General features: G+C 46.7%; 1 protein-coding gene across 1 annotated transcript in view; it reads right to left on the reverse strand.

The window, feature by feature from the left end:
• Positions 1–22,160, reverse strand: part of MDGA1 (MAM domain containing glycosylphosphatidylinositol anchor 1) — a 143,611-nt gene extending 121,451 nt beyond the window's left edge. The window contains exon 1 of the mRNA XM_017806850.1: positions 22,030–22,160. Within this exon, the coding sequence (XP_017662339.1) occupies positions 22,030–22,156 (127 nt within the window). The 5' untranslated portion in view covers positions 22,157–22,160. The remainder of the gene's footprint in view (positions 1–22,029) is intronic.
• Positions 22,161–25,596: the final 3,436 nt, after the last annotated feature.

Genomic DNA, 25,596 nt, shown 5'->3' on the forward strand with positions numbered 1-25,596 from the left:
AGATGTGAGCAGAACCTGCAAGGAAGACTTCCACTAGCGTTCCTGGGGAAGAAACCCTGCCAGTGGTGTTATCTCATAAAAAAGAAATACACCATACAAGACATTAAAGAGGACACATAAATGCTCATCTACAGGGATGGTGAAGGCAAGCAGGTGCTGTTTTCTGTAGTCCTGAACCAGATAGAGCCTGATATGCTTTCTAAGAGAAACATGATGAATCAGTCTTGCACAACAGCAGGGACACCAAGAAGCTGTTATTCTGGGGACCTGTCACAGACTCTGCTGTGCATCCCAGGGACACACTAGGTTTCTATATACATCTTGTTTTACTTTCCCAGTAGTTATTTCCAAGCCATATTCCACAATATATGCTACAAAACTTTAATTGGAGGAAAGAGTTTGCCTATGTCCTCAGAGTAACTCATGAACACTATCCCTCCCTGTCTGCCCTTCTCTCAGAAGGGGTCACTCCCAGCATTTTCTCCCTACAACCAATGCAAGGCAGCCCCCAACCACCTTCCTGCCTGGTCCTATACCAGCAGTCTCCTCCTGTCAGGTTGCTACTTGGTGCAGTGCACCACATCCCCCATGGGAGCAAGCACACTTCCCGATACCAACTGAGCTCCATCTCCTCAGGACACTAGCAAAGCACAGCTTGCTTACTTTGCTACAGGAACCAACACTGCAGAGGACAAGCAAAACGTTAGGGATAACGGAGACAGTTCAGTTAGTTCCCTCCTACAACCTGTGCCACAGCCCATGAGGAGAGAGACAGTGGAATGAAAGGGCAACACATCCAAAGCAATGCCAAGGACTTGCAGTTTGACAGCTCTGTTTTGTGAGTCATTGCTCTTTCTGCTAAAGCCCTGGGCACTGGTCACGCTTAGGGTAGGGACTGGACCAATTATCTGGCATGAAAGGCTTAAAATCCTCCACCTAATGGGAGCCAATCACTGGTGCATATCAAACAAGTGGTACCTTGGATTTTAATTGTCTCCCTTTAGCCTGCATTGCTCAGAAAGCCTGGCACAGCACTTGCTCTACCTGTTGTCCAGAAAGCCATGCTGCAAGCTGGAGGATTGGGTCTCTCCTTCCATTGGAAATGTGGCCAGCAGCCCTCCTGCAGCAGCCAGCACCCTTGCCAGCTGGGCAGAGGAGCCTGCCCTCCACCAACCCTCTTCTCCAGCACCGTAACAAGCCTTCTGCTGACTATAAAAGCAGCATCAGCTCACTCCACAGCCCCAATAGTGTTAAATACTCTCCTAAATTTTACAAAATGCTGTTGTCGTTGTCCCCATGCACATTACCCTCATGTCATCAACTGCAGGGACCTCTGCCTGACTGCTTTAAAATCTCATAAACTTTTCCACTCTTTCTCAAAGCTGGAGTTACTGCTCTCCCTGGTACTCAGGCTGGCTCCCTTAAAGTTATGGCCAAGTCAAAAATAAACTTGTGGTTTAAAAATTGCACAGATTTAAGATTTAAAGTGATTATTCATTTCTGCCTCCCTACCTCCTCCCTCTAAGTGTTTCTGTGACCATCACTAAATTAAAGCAAGTATAAACAAGGCTGAGGAGAATTCCAGCCAATTTTAAAAGCTAAAAGCAGCATCTCCCCCATCCTATTACTCCCTCCTACTCTTATCCTTGTATTTTATACAAAGGAAGACTTCCCTTTCTTCCTGCCTTTACTAAACAGATTTTCCAACCTTAGGCTCCCATATTTGGGCAATTAATGGAAAAAAGGCATTGTCATGTCACTCATTAATGTGGAAGCCCAGTATACACCCTAAGTTTAGAGGTCTTCTCCGCTTCTTACGTATTTCCAGATGATGTATTTCAAGACACAACCCTGATATTTCTGGCCTTCTCAGAGGCAGAGTGGATGCTTATATGCATGAACAAGGGCTTTCCAAAATATCTCCCCACCTCTCCAACCATGACTTTACAACTGTCTCATTGCCATGACAGACAGGCTATACCCCAGACCTGGAGGTTTTGAGACCAGCATGGGGACTGGCAATCAGACCAGGCATCAGACCAGATGACAACCCAACAGGCACTGGAAGCCCTAAGCCTTGCTAACCTTGTCAGGTTTTTCACCACTGAGATTTATGGCAGCTCTGGATAGCTGCAGGATCTGGATTTAAGGGATGCTGAGACTATGTTTCCTTGTCTAGATTACTGCTGGAGCAATCATGTAACCGGCAGCCAACAGGGAAGAGTGAGAAAAGGAGCTCCATGTCCCTATGGGACCTTCAGCACAGCTTTGGGTGGAAGCTGGGACTCAGTTGCTGCTATCAGGGATCTTCTGTCAGACTCTAAGAAAGCATCAGAATCCTGCAACTCCTGTAGCAGGCTCTTAACATGAGAAGCAAGATCCACACTGGCCCTCTCCAGCAGGAGCAAACTGGGGTCAAACCAGGTATGAGCCCAAAGTGACCAGGCTGAAAACCACCCATAGAGAGAGCCACCCTCACAGGAAACCTGTTCCTCAGCCAGTGCTGGCAGCACATGGATAGGCATGAGGCAGAAACCACTTTTGTCCTCTCTCCCCCTCCTCTCTTTAAAAGGCTGCACCAAGGACAACTTTCTCCTCACTGGGGCAGCTTTGGCCTGTCAGGTCTGTGTGTCCTTCCTGCCGAGGGCATGCAGCAAGCTGCCCCACTCCCCTTGGCAGGTGAGACTGTTGCAGTGCCCAGACCACTCAGAGAGGGAGGGTGCCCAGCTCAGAGTTTAATCAGGCATTTTTTTTTAGCCAGTTACCTGTCTCAAGCTTGATTCCCACTTGAGAAGCACCACCCCACAAACCCCCACAATGGGGCCCCCCTCTGTAGACTGTGCAAATTGGAATACAAATCAGAGGAAAAAGCTTTCCTCTGTTTGAACAAATTGCTATAGATTCACCCCCGTCTCAGGTCAGAGCCCCCGATGGGAAATATTTTCACTGGCTGACTGCTAATAGACTCTGGAGCAGCCACTGGATCAATACCTGAATAAGAAAATTAGCCAAAGCACACAATCTGATTTTGCCTTGTTTTGAATTACAGCAGGTTTGTGTTTATTTCGCTCCCTTTTCCCTCCTTCCCTCTCTAGCACGTTTCCCCTGTCCTCGCTCCCTGGTTACCTATCTATCAAATCTGGTCAGATTTGTGGGAACATAATAAAGTACATGCAGGAAGATGTAATGCCTTTTGAAAAATGTTTACACACATTAATATTTCCTGGTGAAACTGCAATGCTACCACTCCCTCAGAGAAGATAGTTCAGGAGCAACAGCAAGACTTTCATACACCCTCCTCAGAAAGGCCATATGCATACAATAAAAAAATAAATAAATCTGCAAAGTAGGACTGAGACTGGGCTGCACACTCTCAGAAAACTCAAGAGGTCAGTAGCAAGGTTTCAACGTTGGGAATTTAAAATAATAATAGTAATAGTAGTAGTAATAATAACAAACAGCTCAGTCCTTTCCTTTGATGTTGGTAGCAATGAAGATGTGTAACTACACCTGGACTAGATTTCAGATGCAGAGAGGGCTAGACAAGTCATCTAGAAGTCATCCCGTTCTCTGAAGGACTTCACCAGCAAGGGAGAAAGCAAAGTGATTCCTTTCACAGAGATTCAGTGCTGTGTTTCTGACATCTGAACACATGAACCTTCCCAACTTCCTAATCCTTTTTTGCTAGTTTAGAGTCTATTTCATTTTAATCTGGAAACGGCCCTACAAAAAGGGGAGAGACGGAGAAATAGAACACAGATACTAAGCACATTAAAGAAAAAAAGCTGCCAAACCAACTGTTCAGCTAGGGCACGTTGCCCAGATAAAATGCAGTGGGAGTAAAATAATTCCTTCTACTTCCTACCCCAGCATCCCACTCCCCATGCCACCTACAATTGTGTCAAATGAAGAGAGAAAGTATGATTCGGTCTTAAGCTTCCTGCTCTGGCGTGTCACGCTGTGAAGCAAAGCCACCAACTGGGCACCTATGGAGAACTCAAAGTGTAAAGAAACCCTGGAGCACTTAACGTGAGACAAGGTCCCTCTGTTACATTAGCACACCACAAGTGGCTTCGGACTAAACAGTTTGAGCTGAACCTCACATCATCCTCTTTATAAAGCTTTCCTCAGAAACCGCACATCTTTCTCCCAACCCAGTCACTTACTGCTATGCACCAGGGATAGGACTCTCTTCTCTTGACTTGGTGCACAGCACAGGGTGTCTGCTGGGCATTCCCTGCTTTCTATTCAAGGAAACTGACTGGGTATCCCAAGGGCAAAATCACTTGTGTGTCTAATAAATATATACATTACATATGCATACACATACACATGTGAGTACATACAGACAGACACACAGCTATTTTACTCTCTGTGATACATGGCCAATGGGTGTAATACCCTTTTCCATCGCCTCTAATCCCACATTTGTTTAATCTTTATGTTTGTGCTGGTTTAAGAGTTAACCAGCAGGGGTAATGAACCCAACTCAAAGGAGAGATTATAAAATCAGAATAACAATTTATTAAAATAATACAGTAAGTACAATCATACAAACAAACAATTGGTCTTAACCCACAAAACCCAAATGTATAACCCAGTACCTTGGGGGCATGAACAAAGTGGTGTGCCCTGGGCCCCGCTTAAGTCCAAAGTAAAGGGAGAGGGGAAAAACCTGCTGGTGGGAGAGCTGCTGCAGTCTGGTCAGAAGCGGTGATTGCAGTCCAGCTGAGGTTGAGAGCGACGAGCTGCAGTCTTCCTTCTGGATCCCACGAGTGGTTGAGAAGTTCTGAAAACTCCAGGTTTATATATTCTCCAGTTCAGGCAGGAATGGTCAGTTCTTTCCCTCAGGGAGTTCCATAAAAGGTAAGAGCATCCTCCTATCTCACAGGCCTCTTAACACCTAGTTTATAGCCTGAGGAGTCAGGCTCTTATGGGCAGAGGTGCTAATAGTCTATTGACAACAGTTTCTGGGAAATGGCATGGAAGGCTATAGAATACACAGTTTTGGGTTACACCCATACCATGATGAACTCAGCTGTCCTAACTAGGACAATGTTACACTCACAGAGGACCACTAAGTATAAATGTCACCAGAGATTATGCTGCACATAATGGAAAATGTACAAATGTCTACCAGCACATCTTCAGTTTCCCTGTTTGTCTGTGTCAGACCACACCAGGAGTGTGCTAATTACAGCATGTTCAACGAAGAACTTTAAAGAGGATAGGCCATAAAGCAATCTTTCTCACAAACACCATGTATCAGGGACCATCTCATTGGAAGAAACTAGAAAAGACATTTTCCAGAAAGCAGCATTTACAGTATGTGATACTGGATCAAGTCCAGTGAGGGACCACTAAAATGGTCAGGAAGGTGGAGCATATGGCATATGAAAAAAAGCTGAGAAAATCTGAGTGGGTTTCTTTGCTTGGTTGGGTTTTTTTCTAAGCCTTAGAAAATGAAAAAGGAAGGAAGAAGAACACAGAGTCGAATTCTCCTCAGAGGTGATTGGTGAAAAGAAGGGCAAAAATCACCAGACAGACTACAGGAAATTCCCATTTCTAAAGACAGAAACTATTTCACCATGAAGCTGGTCAAACACCAGTAGAGGGTCCCAGAGAGCGTATGGATCCTCTATATTCAGAGAAGCTCAAGATTCAACTGGATGAGGTGCTTAACATCCTGGTGCAACTCCAAAGTTGGCTCTAATGTTAAAGTAGCTCAGCTTTGAGCAGAGGGCTGGACCAGGTGACTTCCAAAGTTCCCCTCGAACCTTTTCAATGATTCCATGAAGTAACTACATACACAAATCAGATTTCAACTTGGAGATGTGGAAACAAGGTAAAATACAAAACCACAAAGAACTCTCATGGACATCAGACTTACTTGGTTTGGTTTGTTTTTTTCTTAAGATTTGTTCCATTATTGCAGATGCCATCAGAGATGAACAAAGATTTTATGGCTTAGGATCTCTAAACCAGGCTGTGGTCCAGGCAGTAGGAATTTTTGACTGAGTCCCCAATTACAATTACTTTGGTACAGATTTTAATCTCTGGACCCTGCTATTTCCCAGAAAAAGGTAAGAGGATTGGAAAGATGCCACAAATTAGATGTAAGCTCAGTCCCAAGGAAATGGAACTTTAGGGTTTCTTTTTTCCCTTTAAAAACTAACACATTTTTCCCTCTCCCCTCATATACAGTGTTGATTTTCACCTTTACGAAGTTACTGTACCGATTCCCTCCTTGAGGACTATAAAACCGAGAAAGAGCTTCTGGGAAGGTGGCCTCAGAGCTCCCAAAACAATGCAAAATGTCACAGCTTTCCCCAGGCAGGCATTCTAGGGAAATCTAGTGGATTATCAAAAAAGCAGTTTTCCCCACATGGATGAATGCTGCCTTTGCTGTAGTTAGTGCCTACAACCACACTGCTCAACTATGGCACCTGGCTGCTGCCATCTATGGGCATGCATGCTCCTGGGGGAGAGTCACTAAATACTGGAGAGGATGAATAATCATCTGTGAAAGGGGAAGGTGAGGTCACACTCCTGAGAAATAGTAAGGAAAAATGAAAGATCACTCTACACTTTAGGTAGATGAGAGTTTCATGCAAATCTTTTCTTCAGCAAAAAGGACTGCATTTTTCTGTATTCGACCCAACCAACCCAGATGCTGCAGAAGAACTGCAGATTTAGATGTATTACTCATTGGTTACCCAAGAAACAACAATACACTGATCCAGCAGCAATGAACACTACAAGCACAAAAGTATCATGAGGAGACAGCTTCTTTCTCCACCCTGGGAAATTTAGTGTCTGGAGGTTATTCTGTCCTGGAACATGTGGAAGTTGAGTCTTGGCCCCAGCTGACCCCCCACCAGGAAGGGCAGTGCTTCAGAAGACACACAAACTCCCAGAAGCACTCACAGACCTAAAGCCCACATGTCTTCTTGGAGAGTGATGAGATGATGGACAAGTGATCTGGAAATGTATCTGCCCAAGAAAGAGGCTATAAATAAAACTAAAAAATTAAATAAGGGCAAAGACAGCGATAATGTCTGTGTTGGGAATACCATGAAATGAATTCGTGTGTGTAAATCTACACATCTGGACAAAGAAAAGGGTGAGGCTGGAAAGATGTCTCAAGGAAGGCAGGATGAGGGAGCACTGGTAGTCTGAAAAGACATCTGACAGGAAAAAATAAGAAACAGTACAGTTGACTGTAAGTTTTCTCTATCACTCTTGCTCAGAAATGGGAGCAGTGATGACAGTTCACACCAGCAGAGTAAATACGACAGAGATTACTGGTGTGGCTACAGAAGCAGCCCGAGAAGACTTTAGACCCGACTCAGTTCACATCTGATCTCACACACAGTTCCCAAGAGACCCGTGAGCTGGCCCTTGAACCCAAATTCCCAGCTCCCTGATGAACACCAGGCAAGGTTCTCGCCCCTTGAATGAGAGGATACATTTAATGTCAAATGTGTACAAATGATTACAAAAATATTAACAGGAAGAAAAGGAGAGACACAGACACAGTGGAAAAATCCCTCTGCTCTGGTCAGCAGGGCAATCTAAACACATCAGGGCAAGGTCTTTCTCGGCTGTTTCTCCAACAGGCAGAGCACTCGGCTATGCTAAGCTCTTCGGTCACCATTCCTTCAGTAGGTGCTGAAGATACTCTGTGCTTCTCCGCAAGTGTTCAAAAGCTTTGTGGAAGAGGGTCAGGAAAATACCCCTCACCAGCACCGTGCCTGCTACTTAATCTTATTCATACAGAAAGATCAAACCAAGCTTCCAGCTGCTGTTTGCCTTCACTGTCGTAACTCAGTATAAAGGTATCACCGGCAGCATTTCAATGCCTCTTGGCTTTTCTTTGCTGCTGTTTCAGCAATAGGAATTTCCATTGTATTTGGACATTTGCATGTGGGGAAGCAGGGGAAAGGGGCTTTCTTCAGTTACAGAATTTTGTTGACATACTCATTTTATGTGCAAAAGCATACAGTCAGACTTTCTTTGCAAAGCCCTCTCTCGCAGAGCCAATATGTGTATTTAAAATAAGGGATAATGCATCTCTTTAATACAGCTTTTATTGTTCAAACAACTATTATTTTAAGCACAGTGAATTCGGGAATAATTCCGAAGGTGAAACAACAGGAGCTGAGGAAAGAGAGAAGGCAGATGGGAAGATGGTGGTGACAATGGGACAAAGACTCCCCCCCAGCAGGCCCTTATCTCCAAAGCCAAGTGAGATCCTGAACAGTAGCTCTATTTATGTCCTTTCCTTCTATCTGCACTTTTTAAGGACACCAGAAAAGTTAGGTAACAAACATATGTGACAAAGGCAAGGAAAAGAAACTTCAACCATTGTAATACAATTAAGCAACAGAAAGAAAAAAATCCTCTTATTCCAGCAAAACAATCCTGCAGGAAAGCAAAGAATGGGGAAAATAAAGAGGAAATCCAAATAACTCTTGCCAGCTACCTACAACTCACTTCAAGACAGCAAGCTGCAAGAGAGACAGGCCTGCAATCACCAGGAAAAGATACTCAAGTGGTATCACATATCAGATAAAACAGCCAAAAACTTTTGGGATAGGAAAGACTGGTTTTCCCACTATTCCAGATTCACCAACAGAAGTGAACACATACTTGCTGAGAGTTAAGTTGTAGTTCAAGTATAATAAGAATTACCCCATTCTGGAATAATCACAAACATAATCCAAGTCCTCCAGAGTAGTGGGGGTTGAAATCAAAGTGCCCAGACACTTTTCAGGCCCAGAGAAACAAGAAATGCCCTACAGAAACAACCATCTTGGAAAGTAGGTCCAAAAAATAGTGACTAGGGAGTTCGGCCTCTCTGGTGGCATGTTACCTGGCTGGCTAAGTCTCCAGGCACTGCACTCTGGCCAGACAAAGCCAGCATACTTTATGAAGAGGGTTCACACTCAAGGATTTTCTATGCTCTGATGACAGATCTGCTGTCGGATTCTCCAGCAGCAGCTCACCAAAGGCAGCTCAGGGACCATCTGAGAGACTGGCAGTAGCGCAGTGACCACAACAACCAGCCAAAAGATGCTCATCAGTGCAGCAAAGCAGAAACTGCCACAAAACGAAAAATGTCTTGAATGAAAATTTAATGGTGATGGGGTGGAAAAAACCAAAAATCAAATGCCCTTGAAAACCTGTAAACTACTAAGACAGGATTCCACACAAAAACTGAGGTTGCCTGTCTATGCCCTCTCCTTTCATATCTAGATGAAAACACCTCACTGAAATCAGCAGGTTCATCTTCAAAACCTCTGTCCGAGGCAGACAAATGGCATCACCTTCCATTCACACAAACAGAAGGGCAGAAGAAACAAACAGGTCTCATCTTTTTGTGCAACTTAAGGCAAGTTTATTTGTTGTTGCTGTTTTTGTTTGGGCTTTTTCTACATACTTGGTTTACACTGAAGTCTTTAAAATAAAAATGTCATAAAGAAAGACTGACAGCAACAGGATCCAAGCCATTATGTGCAGCATTTCAGGCCAGCATTTTTACAAGAGCAACAGCTCAGCTGCATTTAACTCCCTTGCTTTAGAATTAAAATGCTATCTACAGGAGTAGCATAGCATAGTAAAGCCAAAAATCATATCCAGGAAAGTGAATTCTCTAAGACTTCCCTCACCCTCCTTCTAACTTCTTTTTTTCCCAGAGGATCTGAAGAAACACAAGCATTTCTCCCAGTCAGGCAGTAGCAAAGGCTTGAGTCAGAGTTTGGCCAGCAGCTCTTGCTGGTGGATCACGGGTACAAGGGCTGCCTGCTCGCACCCCCATAGCAGCAAGCACTTCTTCTGGGCTAATGAATAAAAAGTCATACATGTCAGCAAGGTAAGCAGGTGTGACAAAGAACATATAGGAAATCAGATCTTATATCAACAAAAATCCAACTAGCCACACATGCCTCAAAAACTGATTACAATGACTCATTGGATCAGAAAAAAAGGGAGAAATACAATACAGGAAAAATCAGAAGAGTTAGTTCAGCAAATGAACCCCTTAATTACAAACTATCACCCATTTTACACCACTGTGGGATTTGTACTACAGCCTTGGTGTCACCTACAGTTGTTCACCCACAGACAGCAGCAATGCTCACAGAGTATCTGAGACTGTAAAAAAAGCATATAGGACTATGTATGAAAATTCTACATTAAATCTTCCTGGAGGTGCTAAGACTAGCCCCTTTTTATATGACTTTTAATTGCTTTCTGGCAGATGTACAATCCTGTTCAGGGAAGGCTTCCGCCTGATGGGGATGGTGGTTCTCACTTGCTCTTCCCATCTTTCATTTTCAACAGCAACAATGTCACGGGTATTATCATGAGGCCAATGAAAGACAGAAATATTCTCACTCTTCAAATTTACACACACCATCAAAAGCACCCATTTCTTTCCTCTCTCTTTTTTTTTTTTTTTACATCTAGCAATAGCTAGACACATTTCCTTCTCATTTCCCTGTCTACCTCACCAAGCATATCACAGATCCCAGCACTTTTAGCACCTTCCCCTGCTTCCTCCTTCTGCAAAGCTTTTATTTAGGGCTAACAAGCAAAAAGCTCATGAATGTGGTTTCCTTCCCCCAATATCCTCACTTACTACTTCCTCTAGACTTGCTTTGAGACAATCAAATGCAATTTTTAAAATTAAAGTCTGTCTATTAAGTATTAGTTCTTCTGGAGTTTTCCGCACACTGCTCTACGCAAGGAAATAAAGTTTGTGATGCTGGGCTTCATTTTTCTTTACTGCTCTTTTAAATGTCTGTATAAAATGCCCTGCTGACCCATCTGAAGCTGAGTGATAAGCAGCTGATCTACTGTGTTTTACCCAACGTCTCTTATCTAAAACCATCTCCTTCAGCAAGCCATATGCTGCAAACATACTTTGAAATGTCTCCATAATAATCCAGGAAGCAGAACTGTTTGTCAAATAGCACACACACTACTGCTGGCCACTTGGAATAACCATCAGCCACAAGTAGGTACATATGCTCATTGTGATCTGCAAAAATCAGCATGGCATCTTTGCCAAGGCTTAGCAAATGCCAGTGTGGTTTCTAGTTTCAATAACTACCGTTTACTTTGGCTAATTTCTCCTTCTACATGGAGTTTCAAGCCTGATTACCAACCACAAATACGTAAGAAACTGCTCCTTTCAATTTGTAGCAGTGATATTCATGCCTCTCACCCAACATCCCAACATGAAAGATTTATGGTATTAATCATGCACATCATAGTAAACAGTCATTCTCTACTGTCAATTGCATTTTTCTGCTGAAATAAGGATGAAAGTTCTAAGCTGCTTATCATTTGACCAGCCAGAAAACAAACTATTATTGTGTTATTTTAACCAAAGCTGGAGCTTAGTTTCTATGGGTAACATCTTCAGATGCAGCTACATGGTTCAGGAGCTTGAGTATTCCATTTTGAAAAACAATTTAGAAACTTAATCACAGCTAAATGCAGTGTTTGTCTATGCAAGGAGTTATTCAGGACTAGCTTTTCAAAATTAAAGATTAATTCTTAGACCTGTTGTTCAGAGGGTTTTTTTCACCACATCAAACTGCATTAAGCCAGTTTGCACTCCTACATCTATGCTTGCTTGAAAAACACTGCTGAGCAAGAGCAACCCTGGCATTTGTCTTGCTAGAGTTCACAGCTACAGGACTGCAGTAGCTAAGCTGCTGCAGCCCTCAGACTTTGAACTGCACCCAATAAGCCAGTTAGCTGTATTTACACCCAGTGGTACAGCCTGGAGTTGAGTCTGTTTGTTTGTGCTGCAATCCAAAAGCAAGCATGAACCTCATGTAGGTGCCCCAAAACTTATCTATCAAGCAGTCGAGTGCAGTATGTTGCTGCCAGGAGACCCCAGGAACAGGAGGCTCAGCACACACCTCAAAGCCCACTCAGAATGTCGCATGAGTGGCTGGAGCACAGGCCAGGCTGAGCTGCTACAGCTGTACTGCAATTAGTAACTAAAACTTACAGTTTAAAGAGAGCTTAAGAGTGCACCCACAAGTCACAATTCCTACTTCTGTGTAGGCATAGTGCATGTGCACTGTAAGTTGAATTGTCAAACAAAAATCACTGACATTAAATCCTTTTGGGCTTCATTAGCATTTGAGAAACAAACACTAGAAATTTCTCACTGTCTTCATACTTGTAAGAAAAATAAGAATATGGATTAGCACATACTTTAAATGACAAAACGTGTTGGAATATTCAGATTTCTCTTTTGCTTCTTTAAAAGCTGTGTTCTGCTCCAGCATCCAGCCTTATTTTGGAGTCATAGTTCCACCCTTGTTATCACAACTTCTCTCCTTTGTCCCAGACACTGTCCCTCATCATGTACCAATTATATGGTCCCCTGCTTTTCTTCCCATCCCAAATCTTTGCTCCTTCATAGCAAACACAGACTTTTTGTCCTTTCCTCCAGGTACAAGCAAGAGTCATTTAATCTCCTCCATTCATGACAGAGGCTTTTCGTAGCAAGAAATACTGCTTCTTTGATCAAGTGCAAAATAATTTAAATTGTTGCAGAATGAGTCAACAGATTCTGAAACTGGTCCTTCTGCAGATCCACACAGCAAAGCCACGTATGTACCCACAATTGAAAGATTTATTTCTCTCCCAGTGCTGTACAGTAAGGCTCAACTTCTAGAAGACCTCCAAGAGATGTCCTAAAATAAATCCTAACCTGTGTACAAAGATGAGCTAAATTAGTAGTGAAAGACAAAACATGATTGTGTTTTCTTATTAAAAAAGCTTGATTCTGCGATAACTGGATCAAAGCCTGTTTTCAGTAGCTTATGCCTTCTTATTGAGGATGTATTTACCTTGGATCTATCAGCCACAGGGATTGCACTTAATACCAGCTGCACTTTACCAGAGAGAAAAGGATGGTTAAAACTTCGCTGATGTTCGATTCTCCATTCTGCTACAGGCAAATCACTTAATCTCCATCTCATTTCCCCACATGCAGAATGGAATAACTGTAGGCATAGGGGCATTGTAAAGATGGAAGTTCATGGATATTACAGTGATGGGAAACACAAGAAATCCTACATGTGCACTCTGAGAGGGATTTTCAGGGTCTGACAACTGCAGTGGAAATGTCCCCACCAGTTAAATTTTCTTAACACCCCAGCTGGATTCACTTGACTGGCAAGGAAGTTTAGTCTCCCATCCCCAGCTGGCTCTTGCTGCTCAGGTTACTTTTGTGAGCCTCAGTTTCTCACATTTCTGCTACTCTGAGGAATGCTCCAAGTCAGACTAATCCATTTATTAAACTTAGCAAAAGACGGTAATTCTTCACTCTAAATCTACAAATGCCTTTTTTCCACTGTGCAAGGCATGCAAGAAGCACCAGAAGGTGAAAAGGTATTTATTTGTAAGCAAAAGCCATTTTGACACATTTCTCAAACACCTGTCTGAATCATATCTTTGTTTTTCCTTTTTATTTCATCACAAAGGCACACAAGAGATGCACAAGATTCCCATCCACATTTATTTTAAAACAATTTACACTAATTAGTGAAGGATCATTTCCTTCTGAACAGGAGCAGCAACAGCAAGCAGTTACTCTTGTATTAAATGTCCACCTGCAGACATCCTAAAGCCTTTCTCACAGCTTGACTTTAGCTTTCAATGTTATGTCAGTTCTCCTTTAGACAGCGTTTGCTAATTTGTCTTCAGAAACTGCTGTTCTTACTGCACCTTTGTCGATTGCTGTCCTCACCCTGCCATCATTTCCATTTACATAAACTCAGTAAAGTATCTGCATGCCATTTGTCCTACACTACAGCTCACAGTGGAGAGAAACCACAAGCCACCACATCACCGTCAGAGGGATTTTTAGTTACATCAATGAGATCTTTCCTATGCAAGCTAAAGCAAAGGGATAACAGCCAACACCACAGCCACGAGCAATTTGCAGCACGAGTGAAAAGAGCCACAAAGCAAGAGGCCGGCAAAATCAATAAAAGCTGCTAGAGATCCTTGCTCGCCACCTTGATACACCCTCTCCCCGGGGGTCTGCAGCCAAGCACATCACTGTGACCTGCTCTGAGAGCAGTGCTGGTGCCTTCAAATCACCAGGTGACTTCAAATCACCAGTGGGCTGTCCTGCCTTATTTGCAACCACTGAAATATATAATTGTGTCTACACTGCTGTTCGTTACTAGCACAATACTGAGAACACAGAGTGCTTTACAGAGGCATACAGAGGGAGCATTTTTCTCAGAGGAGTTCAAACATTACTAGAACCATAAAGCGCTCTATACATTTTGGGAATACAGTCACAAGCACACAATGGAGTACCCAGACTGTCTAGTCTAGAAGAACAAGTAGAAAATTTAAAGAACTAATCATTTATATTCAGTTGTCTCTCTACTTCCCTGGTTAACTTTAGGCATCTCCCTTCCCCAGCCAGGGACCAGAGTATTTGGGCATTAAACCTAGAGCTTAATAGTCAGAAGCTGACTTTGGATACAGCACAGCAAATACACTGGTGCAAAGAACTCCCTGCAGGCAGCCACAATGCTCAAAAGACAATTTTGCTTTAAGCTAGGGCCCCTAAGCCCATGTTTTCCAAGAGCCAAAGCACCGGCATCAATCAAATACTTCTGCTGTGGCCCCCTCAGATCTGCTGCCTTACGGAATCAAGGCGATAGATATATTGCAGCACTAATGCCCTCACCTGATAATTTTAGAGCCCTGATAGCCAGACCTCACCTTGCTGTCTTTTCTCCCTCTTCCAGAGCAAGGCAATGAGGATTCATCTTCCCTCAAATCTGTTCAGATTCCTTTAATCCTTAAATACCTTCTCCTTTTGAGAACCAAAACCAAACAAACCCCTAAATGAACAGCAACAACAACAACAAATCACAATACCATATCTACATAGACACATGAAAGAAAAAAAAAAAAGGTTAATGAAGGATTTAAGAAACCTGCACTCACTTTATTGTATGATCTTTGGAAATGGACAAGAAGGAACAGAACAGCACTTTCACCAGAAGAGTATTACAAAGAAGAGAGAGGAAAACAAATAGAAAAGGGTAAAAGGGGAAAAAAAGAAAAAGCGGGGCGGTGGGCTGGGGAGGGCGGGTCATGAAGTGCTTGTGTACAGTGCGACATAGCTTCAGACCCAAAGACAAACCCGGGAGAGATGCAAAGTGGCACGCAGGCAGTCAGCGCCAAAACCCGGACGCCGCAGCTCCGTCCCGGGCGCTCGCTGCCACGCTCCGTCCCGGAAGACGGACAGCGGGGTTTGCCCGAAGTCCGCCAAGGTGGCCACGGAGAGAATGAGCCGCCATCCGCGTTCCCCGGCCGAGCCGAGCCCGGCCAGCCCTCCCTACGCGTGTCCGGCCGGGACACGGGCGCTCCCACAGCCGGAGTGCGTCCCGAGAAAGTCCCGGCCCCATCTCTCTGTCTCTCCGCGGGAGAAGGGGCGCACGCCGGCACCCCCCGCCGCCGGGGCGGTGCAACGCCTCCCTCTGCCGGGCAGCGGCGGAGCGGCGCGGCCCCGCCGCCCAGATGTGCTCCGCAGGCACAGCTGGAGAGGAGCCAGCCGGCAGCACGGGGAAGCACGGGCAGCTTCCTGCGCCTTTCCCTTGGGCAGGAGGGGAAGCAGGAGCCGCCTGCAGCACCGTGCTGTGCCTGGGAAGAAGTCAGGAAAAGAAACAGGAGTCTAAGCCTTCGTTCCGTGAAACACCTGACAAAAGTCTCTCTGCCTCCCGGCAAGTCCTGTCCTAGCTAACCTGTCGGTAAGCGCCCTTCTCCCACGTGAATTTTGTTGAGCCAAGATCAGCTGATGCCCAGGATCTCCTTTTCCTGGCTCCACTTCTCGACCTCTTTCCCTTAATGCAGCGCTTTTGATTGTCAGCTCCATTAATTTCTTCATCTAAACAGCAAGCGTTTGGCTATAAAAACAAACTTTTGTTGTTTCTTCAACCGCTTCCCCCAGATAAGTAGCAGATGAAAGCTTTTTTCTTTTCAAAGCCAAGTACTTTGGATCCTAGCAGAGTAGAAATCTCACCAGTTAAACATGGGCACAGAGACATGAAACACACAAACTCTCCTCTCTCATTTCTTCACAACACATCACTCTCTCTGGTGAATCCTGAAGGCCTTGCCAGATCAGCATTCTGCTGTGTGGTGTCAGTGCCATATCCCTCCCTTCCTCCACAAGCCCAGGAAACACTGGCACATTTTCCCCTTCTGAATTTAAACCTGTGCCACACCGGCAGATGATGATCAGCAAAAGGTGTCTGGGACACCTTGACCGCTTGAAATCTAAAATGGTCTCAGTTTTCCTAATAGTTTCAGTGTACCTAAAATCTGGGCTACCAGGTACAGCCTAAAGAATCACACACTGTATTACCTACAGCATCTCTGAGGACAAACCAACATTATCCACAGCCTGTTTTCTAGAAAGCTCATCTTCCCTACAGCAAAACATAGCCCATTATGATGACAGAACACAGCAACCCTTCTGCAGAAAAGGTACTAACATCTCACCTACCCTGATGAGAACTTAACGGGTGAACTGTCTCTCCAGAGCTACACAGGTAAACCAGTTGACTGTAGACTTACCTTATGCTGACTAAAGAAGCCTTTTGCAGGTAGGGTTAAGGACATTTCCACAGAGTAAGAAACACCTTCCATCCCAAGTAGTCTTTCACTAGTTGAAATGCATCTCTCTCTATTACTTGTGCCAGCACACTGGCATTGGCCAAAAGGCAATTTCCTACCCCCCAACTTTGCCCTCCTCACAACAAGTCGTAGCCACACAGGCATGTTTCTTAGCCATAGACTATGCTTAATGAACCAAGAGAGCACAGTATGTGTGGAGGGAGGGACTGGAAGCCTGAAAATGCACTATTCAAGCAAGCAGAATAGCAGTAACTCATCAAAACACAGGCAAAACAGTAGGGCTTCTGGTTGATGGGAAGTGTCACAAGATCCCTAAGGTACCAGCGTGGAAGTCACTTTGTCTTATTCCTTAAAAATAAGAACAGCAGCCTCAGCAGCACAGCACCCCTTACTGCCATGGCTGAATTGCTGTCTGACTACTGAACCTCCAGGTCCATCTTTTGCTGCATCTTCCATTTATTTGGAGTCACTTATTATACCTACCTCCCCCTCTCTCAAACTCATCTGAAATACATATATATATTTCAAAAACTCCAGTGCCAACCAGACACAGTGATAATTTTAAAAGCTATGCTGCTCATGTCAAATTATTCAACATCTGTCTTCATGTTCCCACAAAAATTAGCATAGGATGGTGGTTTCTGATGACACCTATAGTGAAATATTTTGACTTCATTCAGCAAGTTGCAAACAACCTGTCAAGAGGATAATGTCAGTTTTCTAGTACTGCATATTAAAGTCAATTGAGGGCTTATCTGGTGTTTGAAGCTACTGACCTGACCTAAAACTAGAGGCTCCAGTGTCACAGGAGAGTCAATGTGACACATTACAGCTGGAGAACAGCAAGGCATTCTGAAGCACTGGGCTGGATAGATTTAATGCCTTGACCTTAAAGAGCTGTTAAAGACTTATGCAAATCTTGGATCAACCCAGTCCTTTGGTGAGTCTACTTCTGTGGCACTCCAGTTAGAAAACTCATTCCTCAAAAGGCTGTATAGGGCCTAAGCCACCACAGATTTAAGGGCTGGACAACAAAGATAAATGGTTGAGCATAAAAGATGTGTGAACAAGTGTGTATGTTTTTATATATGTACATACACACATACATAGTTTGGAGGACCACTGCGTTCATACTTCACATTTTCCATACAGAATCAGCCAAAAAGTGACTCACAGAGCCAGCTCCGCCCCTCCTTTAGCCAGTGATCTCCTCAGCCATTTCTGAGGGCACAGGGTATGCTGAGATGACAGCAAGGTATCTTGGAGAGCTCCATGTCTTGGACCCCTGTTCCTGCTGGCAAATCAGCTCTAGGCAGAGGCAGGTGAGAGGGATGGATCCAGGTCACCGGGCTCCAGGTGACATTAGAGTGTCTGTGCCCCAGAAACTGGCAGCAAAAGACATGCACGCACACAGGTTGCAAGACTGTGTGAGGCATACTGCATTGTAAACTCTAGTAAAAGCATTTTTACCTTACAGATAAAAGGAGCAGGAAACAAATCATGTCATGTGTACATGAAATGAAAAAGTGCAGATGTTTATGGCTTAAACCCAGGATATGTTTTACCATGACACTCCTCCATCACAGACACAAGGAAACAATCTTCCAGTAAATTTTTTTGGAGGGCTGTCTGTAGTGGCATCTCAGGGGTGATGGTGTCTTTTTAAAGAGAGAGCCTTAACAGGTCATTTATTCCCCACTTCTGAGGCCAGGGTAGGCCTACTCTGCTCTGCAAATGCTTCACCCCCTCCAGTTTCAAGTGCAGCCCATCCAGGCTCTCTGATCATGGTGCCAGCCAGCTTTCCCTGCTGCCCAGCCTAAGCCTTCCTTCTATTTCCTTTCCATCATCCTGTTGTATATAGCCCCTCATCACACATTGTGATGCCCATTCCTGAAATGCCTTTTCTGCAGGTGAATTTTGAGAGGCAGGGGACAAAACATCCCACTCTTTTATTCCACCTGAAAGGCTGCTGCTGATCAGCTGGACTGTGCTAGTTGCAAGACAACCCAGAAGTGTTAATTATATCCTGCACATGGAGCAAGCACAGCAGCAGCACTGTGCACACTCTGAACCAGATCTACACAAGTCCTGAAATCTACAAAGTTGAGCGGGAAGCAAGAGGCACACTCTTCCCCTTGAATACCATCCCCCCACAGCACCAATCCTCCCCTTTCAGTCTAATTTATAGTCTTAAAGTCTTGATAACTCCAAGCCTGGAAAGGCAAGTCCCCTGTCTCCTTACCTCTTCCTTCCTCCTCCCCAATTCTGACATTTTCTACAGATCTATTACAACTTGCTCCTTATCTTGACCAGCAGCATTAACACACCAGGATTGAAAGGCACGTGCAGCCCGGGAAATGGGCTACCACAAAAGGCTAATAAGAGTTGTTTCTTGGCAGTCTGCTGAATTGCCTTCCCAATCAGGCCAGCCTTGTCTCACTGCAACAAACAAGGCTAAAAGAATGGGATCAGCTAATGAGAAGAGGGTTTCAGACACACTTCAGTCATTACAACAAATGCCAATTTATATAACAAGCCTCTTCAGGTAGCAGGCATAAAGCACCTTGACTCCTAATTAAATTTCACCTCGATTGTAAATGCTCCTTTCCCAGAAACGCCCTTATACACATTTTATTTATACCATTCATCTCAATAAACCTCTCCAACAACTCTGCTCTCCTAGACAGAGGTCTTTTGTGCACATCCATGTGGGTGTATTATTTAAAGGGTACATCACATGGATAGTTTATCTTGTTTAATCTGATTTAATCTCAGGAGATTTGCTAAAGCAAAATATATTTATAGACCCATATAGATGCCTCCCCCAATCTCCATTGCCATACATAAATATTCAAAAGCAGAAAAACAGATCTGAACCATGACACTTGAGTTCTCATCATTTCTACATTTGGTGCCACGTGAGATCAACATTCACAACACAGAATGGTCAAGTACTGCTTAAAGCTATGGTGAGAGATTTAGGAAAAATCCAAGTGGGGGGGTAGTAGGAGTAATTTCTAATCCTGCTTTATTTATCCTCGCAAATATAACCATATCAATCCAGCTCTGCTCGACCCATCAGTAACAGCAATCTTGCATCCAAAGAAACAGTGCTGGCTGCACAAGGCATGCAAACAGCACAGGTTAGTGAACTGAAGACAGGATTGGGAAAGACAATATGAAAACTATCAGCCACCATCCAGTGTGCTGATTCCACAAGACACTGCTTTGGGCTGCGCTCAGCGACAGCTGTGTATTAAGGCTCATGATGTTGCATAGTTTGAAGAGGTAGGGGTGGGGAGAGGAAGGACGAGACTGGGTTTCCCCTTTGTGTAGTTAAGTAAGAGAACAGATAGAAGTAGCGTGCCATTTTGGCTCAAAAGAATGGCTTCATCTTAGTGTATGTCTCTATATGTGCTTTCTTTTGTACACAGTTTCTCCAATCTGTCTGTGAGAGAAAAAGACAAAAACATGAGTAAGTTATTCTGAAGAACTAATTTAGCAGCAACTGTGTCAAATGCAAGTTCACTGAAGTGGATGAAAAAATACATCAGGCAACCTTTTAAAGCACATTTAAGCAAACCTGGTTTTAAGCTCTGTCCCTCTTACTACAATCCTGAGCTGAGAGGCCATTCTACAGCAACTGACAGCTATTCAGCAGCAAGAACACTAAAGTGAAATAATATAAGTTTGGCTAAAAGCAGATTACCTGTTTTAAAGGAATAAATAACATGCCCTGACCAGGTTTCTGTACCACAAACTCATTCTACTCCTCATCTTTCCAGCCTTCTGAGGGTCATACAATTTTCATCTGGACAGGCAGACTGGGAGAAAATACATATACTGAGAGGAAGAAAGAAAAAAATAAAGGAAGCTAAACACCCTCTATTTAAAATGGTTATTTTACAAAACAGACCCAAACTCAAATTAACACCCCAGCCCTCAAGGAGAAAGGAGGAATTGTTTCCATTAAAGAAATACATCATTAAAAAGTGACCTACAAAGACTTACCCACAGTCAGTGAGACTGAACTGATCTTTGCCAGAGCTCACACAAGAGACTGGCTGCGTGCTGTTAAAAAAAGAGGGAGCGGGGGGGCTGGATTCTCTCACTGGGGTCTCTCTTCAGAGCTCAGAGAGCCTGGCTTGTTAGAGGCAGAGGCATGCCTTCCAGGAGGACTTTACAGCAACGCACAACTGAGTTGTAAGCCAAGATAAAGCCGGCTTGTTATGAGAGACAAGACTTGTGGGTTGCTTTTATTTATTTTTTCCCAGTGTATTGGAAATGCAGATCTTGTAAAGCAAAAATTAAGAGAGGGCTGGGAGAGGGAAAGGGGGGCTGCACGGCTGGCTAACGTAAATTCCGGGTGTTTTCTCAGCCCGAGCTTGTGCTCGGCGGTGGCACGGGATGCCATCCCCCCACCTCTGCCCTCGCACTGAGGGGCTGCGGGAGGCAGACCTCTCATGAGAAGCCCATCCGAGCTTACCATTTGCCACCCTGCCTGCAAACAAGGAGAGGAAGTAAGCTCCGTAAACGCAATAATAATAATAGTAAAAGAGGGGGGAAAAAAAATCAACCAGCCCGACATCAGCTCTACCACAGATCACCACCCACCCACCTCCATCACCTTAAGAAGAAAATCAGCAGCAAAGTTCCATAGGGTGCAAAATCAGCCTCGCCCCTCCCGGGGCGCCCGGCAGGGCTCGCCGTGGGGAGTGAGGGGGAGCCGGGGCAGGGCGGGGAGCCGGCCCCGCCGAGCCAGGAAGAGCCGCCCCCCGCGCCGGCAGCGGGGAGCGGGCTGTCCGCGGCAGCAGGGGAAGGAGACCCCCGAAGCTCCGACGCGGAGCCCCGCGGGGCAGCGCCGGCCGCCCTTCTCTCTGCTTGCCGTGCCGGTAGTCCTGAGAGGAAGCAAACCCGCAAGCGCAGCGCGGGGAGGGGATCCTCCATCCTCCCCTTGCCCCAAAGAAAATGCAACTCGGAGGTGCTCCCGGAGCCGCCCCCACCGACATCAGCGTGGCGTCCCCACGCGAGTGGGGAGGCAGGGCCGGGGCCCGTGTCGTTCCCCCGGCAGCAGCCCCGCTGGCGGTCCCTGCGTGCCATGTCGGCGGACTCGTACATGGGAGGCGGCCAGAGGTTACGGCGAGGAATTATGAAGTAGCTACAGGCGCTGGAAGCCCTATTGCTGCATCAATCTCCGCTCAGGCTGCGACGAGCTTCGCCGGCATCATTTACTTTCTCCTGCAGGTGCTTTTTAACTTTGATCCCACCGCTGCTGTCTGTGCCCTCGCCCCCCATCCCCTCCGCAAACAGCGACCGTGACAGGTTCCTTACCGTACACCCCTTGTCCCCTGCTGTACACTGGCACCAGAGACAGGAATAAAAAACAGATCATGTCCATCTTCAAGGCAGAGGCTTCATCGCCGGCGAAGAAAAACAGCCAAAACAGCTCAGGCAGCATCCGGCGAGGGAGCAAGGAGCAGCCGAAAGCCTCCCGAAACACCGCCCCATGCGCCCCGCTCCGCGCCGGGCACCGGCGTCCCTCGGGCGGAGGAAGGGACTCACCCCCCACCCCCAACCGGGGCCGCCTAGGGGTAAAATTTAAAATTAAAAAAAAAAAAATGAAAGAAAGAAAGGAATTAAAAAAGGAGGGAGAGAGTGAGGGAAGGAGGCAGGGAGGGCAGGAACGCGGAGCGCCGCTTCCCGCTTCCCCTCGCCAGGTTGCTCGAGGATCTCCAGGCGAACAGGCAGCCGCGCCCGTACTCGGGGTACAGGGAAAGGCCAGCCCGGGGGCACTGGGCCGGCGCCGGGATAGGGCAGGAGTAGGGCTCGGGCCAGCCCAGCGCTATCCCCCAGCTCCTGCGGGAAAGGGGGCTCCTTTGTTCAGCGGGAGCTGCCGAGCTCTGCCCGAAGTCCCGCGCTACCCAAAGTGCTGCCAACTGGGGCCAACTTCAGTGAGTCCTCGCCCTCTCTCCTCCTAGTGAGGCTCTGGCCGCAGCCCCAGAAGCGGACGGGGAGAAGGAGAAGGAGGTGGAGAAAAAGGGGGGAAGCGAGGGTGGGGGGTAGGAGCCAGCTGCTGAAAGGCGGAGGGAGGGATAGGTGATTCCTCTTTTCCAGATCTTCTGGGGAGGGGATTGTTGTAATTAATCAAATCCAGGAAGGATTTTGTTGTGGGGGTTTTTTTTGTTTTTTTTTTTTTTTTTAAAGCGGCTCCCAAGAGCTCCCCCAGCTGCACTGCATCGCCCCAGCCAGCCTGAAGGGAGAAGCAAACGAGGAGCAGACAGACCACGCACCCTCGTTTCGCCTGCAGCTCAGCCCGGCTCTCCTCGCCTCCTCCCCAGCCTGCCAGGTCCTTCTCCCTACAAAACTTTCCCTGATGTTGTGTGCCGGCCTCAGGTGGATGCTTTGCCTCCGTGTGTGCCTGCTCCGCCCGCCTCGCAGGGGATTTGCGGCTGTAGAGAGGCCCGTGTCTCTCTCCCTCGACGGCTGCCGGAGGTCCTAGTGGGAACTAACGGGCTGCAGCGGGAAGGGAGCCGACGAGGAGAGATAAGAAGCTGGAGAAAATTGGGCTATTCCTGCCAGATGCCAGCTGGAAACCGCTTGGCAGGTCCCTGCCCCACCACTTTTTTCCTGAAGCGCCAAAATTTCCTGCAGAAGTTGCTAGGAGCGTCACCACTCCCCAGCCGGCCCCGGGACGCTCCGCTCCACCGGTCCCCGACGGGGCGTCCGGGGATTCCCGCGCCCGCCGGCCGGGCTGCCCCGAGGTTGCCTCACGCCTGCCGGGTCTGACAGCTGTGCCTTATTTTCTTCTCTGTTGGCTTTCCAGGTTTTTCCCCCTCCCCTCCTTACCGTTTCGTTCCCCTTCGGTTTAAAAAAAAAAAAAAAAAAAAAAAGGAAAAAAAAAAAAAAAAAAAAAGGAGCCAATTAAAGCGGCCGTGCTGGGGAGAGCCCAGCCTCCTGCCCAATTCTGCGGGCCTCCCCACGCCTCGCCCCAGCCCAATTATAGACAACACCGCAGGGCTGGGAAGAAAAAGGGATTTGCTTCGGGCGAGAGATCGGTCGTCAGCCCGGGGTGCCCCCATCCTCAGGACACTCGTGGCAAGGTCGGCTTCTCCCGGCTGGGACCTGAGATGCGAAGGGGTGGGGGGGGCAGCTCAGGTTGCCCAGTGTCTCCTATGCCGGCGTTGGCTGGTGCCAGCAAAGTTTTTTGGGGCCCCCCAGGTAGGTTGCAGGCCGGCGGGGCTGCCTTGTGCATGCTGCCAGGGAGCGGCAAGGCGGGGGTGCCGTACGGGCCCCCAGCCTGGTGCGAGGCTGCGGTGGCCGCGGTACCCGCCGGACTGCCGGCCCCGGGCCGTGGTGAGGCTCGTACATGAGACTCGGAGCCGGGGAGCTGTGCATGCCGCCTCCGCTCTTCCCCGCACCTCGCAGGGCTTGGAGTGAGAGGCTGGGAGGAGGAAGAGGATGAGGAAGCTGCGCGAGCCGCGAGCATCGTCACCGGCACTGGGGGGCTGCGCGGGGCTCTGCTTTGCCATCCCCATCTCCCTCTGCTTTGCGAGAGGGACAAAACGCTGCTTCTGGAGAGCCTAGACCTGCTCGCCGGTGAGCCTGCCCGTGCCTGGCCCGGGGCCGTAGCAGTAAGCTCAGCCCGTCAAGCGGAGCCAGCGCCGTGGACACCCGTCTTAGGGCGCGTACTGCTCCCGGGAGCCCGGCTCCGGCTCGCCTCTTCCCCGGCGCTGGTCCTGCCGAGGCTCTCAGGGACGGGCTGATGTGGGTGTCCCTTAGAGGACAGGGTCCTCTCCGGCTCTTCTCTGGGGCTAGTCACTGCGCGCCCTCCCGCCTCGGCAACGCGTGGGCTCGGCACGCTGCCCCCGGGCGCTCCCGGCCCTGTCCCGCGGCTCTGCACCCATGCCCGCTCCCCGCGGCAGCTGGCGAGGGGTGCGGGACCCGGAGGGAAAGCGGTTGGCCGGCAGGCACTGAGTCGCCGTGTGAACAAGTCACTCCCTGATAAAAACGTAATTTATAAAAAAAAAAAAAAAAAAAGGGAAGGAAAAAAATATCAAGAGATATGGCCTAGAGAGAGCGGCCACCTGCTCAGTCGTGCTCTAACAAACAAGCAATTAATAGATATAGCCCCTAATTAGTAAGCAGTTATTCCTATTGTAAATGGTGCTCAGCGAGAGAGAAAAGCAATAGCGTGCACCAGAAGGGGAGCAGCGATACGAACAGGGCAGCTTCACTCCAGTGCCCAGCATCCCTGCATGGAGGAGGCATGGCAGGCGATTTCCCACTGGGCTCTATTCTATCACTTGTCAGGATACCGCCAGTATAAAATTGCCTTGTTTAGTTTTGTGGTCGTTTGGGGTTTTTTTTTCCCTTCGTATTTTTTTTTCCTGTAACCAAGCTAAGGGAACATTTGCCAAGACACTGTGGGCTTCGCACTCTGAGATGTCCTCTCCACAGCTGATGGAGTGGGGCACTTGTGAAAGCACCTGATGTGATCAAGTTTATTCCTTAATACAACAAACCCTTATCTGAGAAGGATTTAATCCTTCCTGTGGTGAGTGGTGGCAACATTAATAAAGGCTGCATAGGTAGAAGGAGGCAGCCAACACCAGGAGGGGACAGGTGGAGCAACGCCTTTGCCAGGGCATAGGGAGAAGCAGGAGTTCTGACAATGACAAAACAAAGCAAAATTGTCCACATATCCATGAAGTAGGCTGAAAGCAACACAAGGAAAACGAGATGTAGAAATGTTTGCAGGAAACTTCATAATAACTAAAAAAAAAATCAACCAACATGGAGACAAGACTCTTGTTTTTTTTCTGTGCATAACTTTGAAATAAGGATATTTTTGCGGCATTTTGTAGCCTTTCCACTATTTTTTCCAGGGATTCCCATTAA

This window comes from Lepidothrix coronata, unplaced genomic scaffold (genome assembly GCF_001604755.1).
Source record: "Lepidothrix coronata isolate B3197 unplaced genomic scaffold, Lepidothrix_coronata-1.0 Scaffold16, whole genome shotgun sequence".
Classification (NCBI taxonomy): domain Eukaryota; kingdom Metazoa; phylum Chordata; class Aves; order Passeriformes; family Pipridae; genus Lepidothrix; species Lepidothrix coronata.